The sequence below is a fragment of the Aquarana catesbeiana genome, linkage group LG06 (assembly GCF_042186555.1).
Source record: "Aquarana catesbeiana isolate 2022-GZ linkage group LG06, ASM4218655v1, whole genome shotgun sequence".
Taxonomy (NCBI): domain Eukaryota; kingdom Metazoa; phylum Chordata; class Amphibia; order Anura; family Ranidae; genus Aquarana; species Aquarana catesbeiana.
This window is the reverse complement of record NC_133329.1, coordinates 333,614,492-333,622,831: the sequence shown is the minus strand read 5'-3', so window position 1 is coordinate 333,622,831 and position 8,340 is coordinate 333,614,492. Positions and strand designations below refer to the sequence as shown.

At 45.2% G+C, this 8,340-nt stretch overlaps 1 protein-coding gene across 1 annotated transcript; it reads right to left on the bottom strand.

Annotated features, from left to right (window-relative positions):
* Nucleotides 1-1,019: 1,019 nt before the first annotated feature.
* Nucleotides 1,020-6,850, bottom strand: ATP5MC3 (ATP synthase membrane subunit c locus 3). Its single transcript, XM_073633851.1, has 5 exons — nt 6,711-6,850; nt 6,425-6,520; nt 5,073-5,150; nt 4,459-4,652; nt 1,020-1,264 (listed from the first exon to the last, which is right to left on the bottom strand). Exons 2-5 carry the CDS (start codon nt 6,461-6,463, stop codon nt 1,150-1,152), a joined length of 426 nt encoding a protein of 141 aa, XP_073489952.1. The 5' UTR covers nt 6,464-6,520; nt 6,711-6,850; the 3' UTR covers nt 1,020-1,149.
* Nucleotides 6,851-8,340: the final 1,490 nt, after the last annotated feature.

Genomic DNA, 8,340 nt, shown 5'->3' with positions numbered 1-8,340 from the left:
GGGCAGAAAATACTCTTCAGTATTAAGACAGTGTCAAAGTGAGATTATATAAGCCAATTCATGTGTGTTTACCATTAGGAATAACTTTAACCTGTTATATGAAGGACAGAGGAACAAGACTGGGAGATGCTCAGGTCAAAAACCATCACCCCGAGCAAAAACCCAGCTAAACCTCCAAGGAGGCTGAAGGAACAACAATACATAAAAGTCATCCAAAGGCTTTAAAATGAGCCAAGAAAGCTTACTGGAAGAAGGCAATTACTCCCCTCATGAGGTTCCCCGCAGTACCACCCTTATATTAATCAAACCATTTGATACAAGTGTTTGACACTTTGCAGCATTGCCATATTTACTCTTAAGGGTTAGCAGGGAACCAAGACTATAAATGAGCCTAGGCAAGGCTGTAACAAGTTTTTTTTACTTAAAATTCTCCACTCACACAGGCTGCCCCCCAGGCTGCAAGACCAATCCTCACAGCCCCCTCTCCTCTGTTACAAGAGGCACAGGTTTGCCAGTGTCATCAAATCCTTGCACATTTTTAGAAAGTATTGTCTATCCAGCTTGGGGGGGGGGGGGTGCAGATAAGAACCCTGACTGAGCCCACAAGTTCCAAACAATGTGTCTTTACTCTCCCCTGTATGGCAGAAACCCCAAACTGACCGGTTCTGTAAGAGGCACTCCTTTTAAAGTTTACTGCAATAGGTTTCCTGTTCCTGGTGAGTAAACCACCTTGCATGTCTTGGAACATAATTTGGAAAATCCAAAGTCTGTAGCAGGCTATGTATGCAATCATTAGCAAAATACAACTACAGAAAGAAAGTTTATCCACAGCACAGAATATTTACCATCTGGATATTTTAATGCATTTTTGAAAAGTGGCAGGATACATTTAAAAATTAGTGTTTAAATACCCAGTGGAGGCTCTTCAGTTATTTATATTTCTCGATTAAAACATTGTGTTCAGTGTACAGGACTGTACAATGACTAGTCACATAAAAAACAGTACAAACTTCTGTGTCTAAGTTTTACCATTTTTAATGAAAGGACTTTGGAAATATGGTACATTTTCCTTAACACAACATTTCTTGGGAGCCACAGTAAAATAAAGTTTACAGCTGTTCACTCAAATGTCGACATTCCCAGCTTCATTTACATGGCGAATAAGATCAGGAAAGCAACCATCAAACAAAACAGACCCATAGCTTCAGACAGAGCAAATCCCAAGATGGCGTATGAGAACAACTGCTGCTTCAAGGAAGGATTTCTAAAAAGGAAGGAAAAACAGCTATTAAAAACAAATCTTTGGAAAATAGATACAGCACTGCCAAAGTAGTATGTTTGTCCATTATTCTATTATAAGGATCCCATTCATTATGAAGCTTTAGATATCCTATCTCTTTCAAGCACAAGAAATGCAATAGGTGGCTTTTTCACCTTTCAAAAGGCTGATGTAACAGTAATGACCAGCTGTAGAGTCACAAAGCAGGTTTTATACTGTATACCATAAAGACTTACATTGTGGACTTTACACTCCAGAAAAGTGCCTATCCAGGCCAAAAAACAGGTTCTCATCTGCTAAAAGTCACTGAAGCACAGGGAACCCAAGCAGGCATTAGACTCAGGGCTCTAGCGGTGAAGGCAGCAGAGGCAAAATCCTCCAGAACCATTTTAAAGCAAAGACATTCCAAATTGGCAACTTGTCAGAAGCCTGCACAGGAAATAGAGACTACCCTCTGCTGAAAATGCCAGTTATCTGACATGACAGCCAATGACCTGAACAAGCAAAATTGACCAAAACTGACTTATGCAGCTCCTACTCCTCTTCTACACCCCCCCCAGTCCATTCAGCCTGGGCAAAGATCCAGCACTTCCTGAAGAGATCAAGCCTGGCTATTTCCCCCTTAACAGGAATGTGTTGGGGCAGGAGGAAGATAGCAAACCACCAAAAGTTTCGCAACTTTGCCTGTTCAGAATAACCTGGTATTTGAGCAGAAAGGACTGCTGCTAAAGCTCACACAAGAACATCACAAAAGCAAACACCTTACTGCTCATATATCAGAGTATTAGGATATGCAGTTTGATGACTTGTTGCTCACATTATGTGTATTTCATGAAACTGGACGCATGTGCCCTTCCACCTCAAGTCCTTAAGCAACATGTTACTATGCAGGACCCCTACTGCTGCAACTGCTCACAGGTGGTTCCTCCCCCACAGCCACTGTCACTTTTTTTTAAATCAGCATGATTATGTGGGCTCCACCCAGTCACATAATTGATTCACAGCAATCTGAATAAACCAAGTCCCATCTGCCACTGAAGCAGAAGGCCTTTAGTTCTCAATTAGTTCATGGACACCATCTTTCAAACTGACAGCCCATATGGGAGGTACAGGCAAGAAAGCTGGAGGCAGCGTCTGCAGGAACCCCACTGCACCTGCAATCTGATCACTGGTACAATGCTCTATAGGCACCTGTGAAATATAAAAAATTTGCACATTTTCCAGAAAAAAATGTGCATTTTTCAAAAAGGTGGGAACACCTAGAAGGGACAGGCTGAAGCAGCAAGGTTGCTTTGAAAAATGGTCAACATTTTCCAACTATATAAGGTGGATTCATACCCTGGGGCCATGTTCAATCCATGGAATTGGCTTTCCAGTGATAGCAGTTCCCCACTTCCAACCTACCTCCACTACCTTGCTGGTGGCCAAGGTAAGGCATCCTGGTTGTGTGTCTGATCTGTCCAAGGCTACCTGACTCATGCCAAGCTCAATTCTATCTTTGTAAGTGCTTTATGTTTAATAAAATTACACTTTACATGCTACACTGTTGTAGTTGTGCTTCTATTCCCCCCCACCCAACTGTATTATAGCCTTAAAGCATGACAATTTATATTTTGAAAAGTGTGGCACTTGCTTCAGAACTGCTTAAAGTCCTGAAACACCCTTTAAAGCTAAGAAATAAGAAACATTGCAGACAGGTTTTAGAAAGGGTAAGATAGTTATTACACTATGGTGACCCGAGTAATTGTGGCATTACATGGGCAGTGAATCAGACAACAGAACATGCCTCCAAGCAAGTGAATCCTAAGCAGTGGGAAAAGGGATAATGGCCAAAAACTCACAGCTTGCACTTTCAGATATAAACTTTAAAAACACAAAGTTTTAAAAGTGTGCTTGTGCACCACAGTCCCATTTACTCCATTGGATAGTGGCTTCCAGTCTAGAGCCTATCAGCACAGCTTGCCTGTAGAAATAAATGGGGCCATGGCATGTGCACAAGATGATCAGGTCAGGATGCCCCACATGAGAAACTTTCATGTATTTTTCCAGGAATTAAAAAAAAATCCATGGTTCCACAGTGCACATTGATTTTTCCCAGCCCTCAGCCATGTATTCAGAGAACATTAGTGGACATGAGGTAGGAGTTACTACTGAGGTGTTGCTTGAAACCCAGGTATGGACACCAGGTTAAAGGATAAATTCATCTTTTGGAACAGGCTACATGTTCCACCCATTTTTAGGGTGCAACATGTTCTCCCCCCCCCTCCCTGTGACAGCAGTACAGGGAGAAGTTCCTAGTACAAGCTTTTTTTTTTTTTTTTTTTTTTAAAGTAAAAAGTCCAGAGCTCTGCCCACACAGCCTTGTCAGAGAGTTCGGTGAATGAACTACAAGTACTTTGCGGCTGTCAGATTGTAGTTTTCAATGAACTACCATGACACTGTTGAGCACTGTGGTAGTTTGAGTCTTCCTGTCAGTGTGAAACTGCCTGCCTGGTGTACGAGGTATGGGGAGGCAGCTTACACCCAGTCTGCAGCAGACCTGCATGGCACCAGTGATCTGCTTTTGTAAAAGTGAACTTATCCTTCACATTAAGTTTGGGGGGGGGGGATTTTATATGAATATTTTCCAGGATGGGAGCACTGCTTGGCAGCAGATCTTTTACAGCACACTTCTACACCTGGATACTCAAGAGGCTTATTATACCAAAGGTGAAGTTGTCATTTAAACTGTTAAGACAGTCATGTAGCAGCAATTGTATTCACCATAGAAAGCAACTGTGGCTATGACAACAGCACACAAGTTAAAAGCAGTCATTTTGCAAGAACCAGCCCTTTATTACAAAAAAACAAAAAACAAAACAAAAAACACCACACTCTACCTTCAGGTTTTGTCATGTGTATACTTCCCATAGTGTCATCAAGAGGAAGTGATGGATGCGTCATAATTCAGATAAATCACAATAAACTGACAGACTGGAGTGCTTCATGTCAATTTTTGGTTGGTATGGGTACAGTTTTACTCTATAGGTATCCTGTTCTGCAGGTTTTCTGCTTTTAGTTATGTAAACAATTATAAATGTAAGCACATTAAACTAGTGCAAGCTGAAATTCCTTTTCTATACAAGTCCACTGACAGCAAGCTTAACATGCTAATTTGATACTACAGTAAATAATCTTACCTTGCATAACCAATAATGAGACTTCCAAAAACTGTTCCAATACCAGCACCAGAGCCAGCCACACCAACTGTGGCAGCACCAGCACCAATGAATTTAGCAGCAGTATCAATGTCCCTGCTGACTGCACTGGTCTGAAATCCCCTTAGTACCAGCTGGGTGCATGGATTTTGTGTCCCACTGAGGAGTGTGTTTCCCTAAAGAAGAAAAAAAATATATATAAAATATTGCATTGACATAAGTACATGTAGCTCTTGACAGTCACATCTCAAACGTCTGCAGATGAGGCTTTGGTTTATCATAGGAGGCTGAAGTAATGCCCTTGAATTAACCCAATGACCTGCAAACAGAATGCCCTTCAATGTTAAGCCGCCTGTATAACTGAAGGCTGCGCTGAGTATTGCTTGTGCAATCTGACAGTTACTGAAGTTCCAGAGGTCAGCAAGATTTCTACATTTCATTCAGCAGAGGTTATACTCAGGTGTGACAGTTCAGACATCAAGCAAGGTGATCTACATTAGTAGGACACCTAATCTATGTATTAGTACAAGGCATGATAAAATGTATTCATAGAACACCTGACTACCAAGAAGTTACTCAAAGGACTTTTCACTTACCTCTACAGTTCGGACCTCTGGCCGGGACAAAACTGATGCAGAAATTGGTCTGTACAGAGCCTTGGACCCAGCACGGATCTACAGACAAATACAATTTATCTCAGGCATTTTATATAACACTGACAGTTTACATATTGCCCATTCACATCATCTTCTGCCCTCAAGGAGCTTACAATTAAAAGTGCACACACACACACTTGGAAAAGAGCCAGTTAAACTTGTAGCACATCAATGGAGTGCAGGAGGAAAGCAAACTTCATGCAGACAAGTGTCCAGACTGGGATTTAAACCAAGGACCTTGGTGCCGCAAGGCACTATAATGCAGACTCCATAAAGACTAGTGTCCTGGCTAAGATCTAAACCAAGCACTCCAGTGCTGAAGGGCATTATAATTCAAACTATGCAGACAAGTGTTATTCTGGAGATTTAAACCAATGACCCTGGTGCTGCAAGGCCCTATATTGAAAACTCCATGCAGACAAGTCTCCTGACTGGGATTAAAACCAAAGGCTCCAGTGCTGAAGGGTATTATAATGCAAACGAGCATCCTGACTGGGATTAAAACCAAGGATGCCAGTTATAATGCACACTGCATGCAAACAGTGCCCTGACTGGAATGTCAATCAATGACCCCTGTGCTGCAAAGCATTATAATGCAACCCCCCATGTAGACAAGTATCCAGACTAATTTAAGTCAAGGATCCCAGTACTGCAAGATATTATAAGGCACACTCCATGCAGACAGTTCCCTGACTGGAATTTATAGCAAGGACTCCAGTGCTGAAGGGCATTATAATGCATACTCCATACAGACAAGTATCCAGATTGCAATTAAAACCAGAGATCCCAGTGCTGGGAGGTATTATAAAGCAAACTGCATGCAGACAAGTGCCCTGATTTATACCAAGAAGCCCAGTGCTGAACAGAAATCAATGCAAATCCAATGCAGACAGTGCCCTGCAATGCACTATAATGCTCAATGTCAAAAGGAGTCATCAGCCAACAGATCTGCCATCAGAGTAGCAGTCAGATGAAACACATGAAAAGCACAAATATAAAAGGGGTATAAGGGAAGGTGTAGAATGCACATGTCACCGCAGCCAATCACGGCCCAGCCCTTCACCCCGCAGAGCGGATCCTGCACTGCCATGTCCTTGGCCTCCTCTAAGGTCACAGGCCGGTAGCAGGCCGCGGACACGGGCAGGGATTGTGCGGAGCCTCTATGGCCGGGCCCCGCTCTCCAGTGAAGGGAGGAGGCCGGAAGGAGGCTGGGCGGCCCGTGTGCGGGAAGACATTGACTTTGACCTACACGGGCCGGACACAGCGGAGCAGGCCCAGAGCCGGCTACTCACCAGAGAAGGGGTAGAGACGAACTTCGCACAGGCATACATGATGGAGGGAGGAGGTGTGTGTCCTTTAGCGGGGAGTCGGGTCACGGCTCAGCCCCTCTGCGGAGAAAGAACGGAGAGAATGACTGACACAAAAATACACACAACACCCGGCTAATATCACCCGCCGCCCGGAGACTGAGGGGGTCTCTACAGCTATCCTACACCGGGGGTAACCGGGGCAGCTCCGGGAGGAAGGATGGGGGCGGATTAACCGAGCTCCGGGGCCTACCCGCCTCACTGCTCTTACCGGCACCAGAGGTCGAACTGAACGGAGAACACCACGCAAGCGCGTTACGCTCTTTATAAAGAGAACCCGGATGGAGGGAGGGGAACCCACTCAAGGTCACTTTGTAACAGCTTTATTGAGACTCTGGGCCTCGCACACGGCGTTTTTACTGGCTGAGGCTGGGAGGACCTGTGGGAAGTGTGAGTGACCTTACTGTCACATGAATCCGGACGCCGACAAGAGGCTTCCATTTCCTCATACAGTGTTACCATTATACTACAAGGACTCCTCCACTCCCAGCTCTATACTGATAGGAAACATTGTTGCAAATTTACTGGGAAGTCATGAATTCAGATATTAACAATAATATACATAATACTACAAATAATAAGAATCTGCTGCAGCTGTGCAAAGGAACCAATCCACTTTTATCTTCTGCTTGTTCAGTTAAAATAAAAGCTGGAAGCTGATTGGCTGCTACTCACAGCTGCTACTCACAGCTGCTCCAGATTCTGTCTGCTCCAGTCTTATTAAAGCTGTTGTATACCCCTTTAGCACATTTTTACCTACAGGTAAGCCCAGCGGCATTGCTAGGGGGTGGCTATTAGGGCTGTAGCCCAGAATCGGGGGCCCATAGCCCCAAGTCTCTTGCCGCAGGGTCCCTGCCTAATCAGCGGGCCACGGCTGCGGGGGGTGGGCTGCATGAGAGAGGCGGATAAGAGGAGAGAAGCGAGCGGGCGGATTAGCTGAGATGACATCATCTCTCTCTGCCCGCTCCACATCACCGCTCTTCCGCCCTCACAGCCGGACCTCTTCAATGTGGGAGCGAGGTGCGGCCGGGATCAGAGAGATGTCATCTCTCACTGCCCACCACACATTAGCACTCTTCCCCCCTCACAGCGCAGGCCTCTTCAATGTCGGAGGTGCGACGGGGAGCAGCTAGATGACATCATCTCTCACTGCCCACCCTGCATCACCGCTCTCCTGCCCTCACTAAATGGACCAGTGCTGCCAGCCTGCCACCAGTGCAGCTACAATGCACATTTTGTGGCACTGGCTGGCAAGTTACAACCCACATCTGGTGGCAGATGACGTGGCAAGTGACAATCCACATCAAGTGGCAGTTGACAATCTGCAAATGGTGTAGGTGACGTGGCAAGTGACAATCCACATCTGGTGGCAGGTGACGTGGCAAGGGACAATCCACATCAGGTGGCAAGTGACAATCCACATCTGGTGGCAAGCGACATGGCAAGTGACAATCCACATCTGGTGGCAGGTGACGTGGCAAGGGACAATCCACATCAGGTGGCAAGTGACAATCCACATCTGGTGGCAGGTGACGGTGGCAAGTAACAAGCTGCATCTGGTGACAGGCGACAGTGGCAAGTGACACGCTGCATCTGGTGGCAGGAGATGGGGCAAGTGACACGCCCAGGGCTCCCACTGATTCTGCATTATGGTGAGTTGAACCACTTAATTATATATTAGAATGTAACAATAAAAACAATGGGCTTCAATCACTCTCACACCATATCAACCATGGTGCCATGATGATTGAAGCGCCAACACCAGCCATTGCCCGCAAAAAATTGCTTACCACCGAAGCACCCCCCTGGGCCTGCAAAAAGGTTGGTGACCACTGCTATGG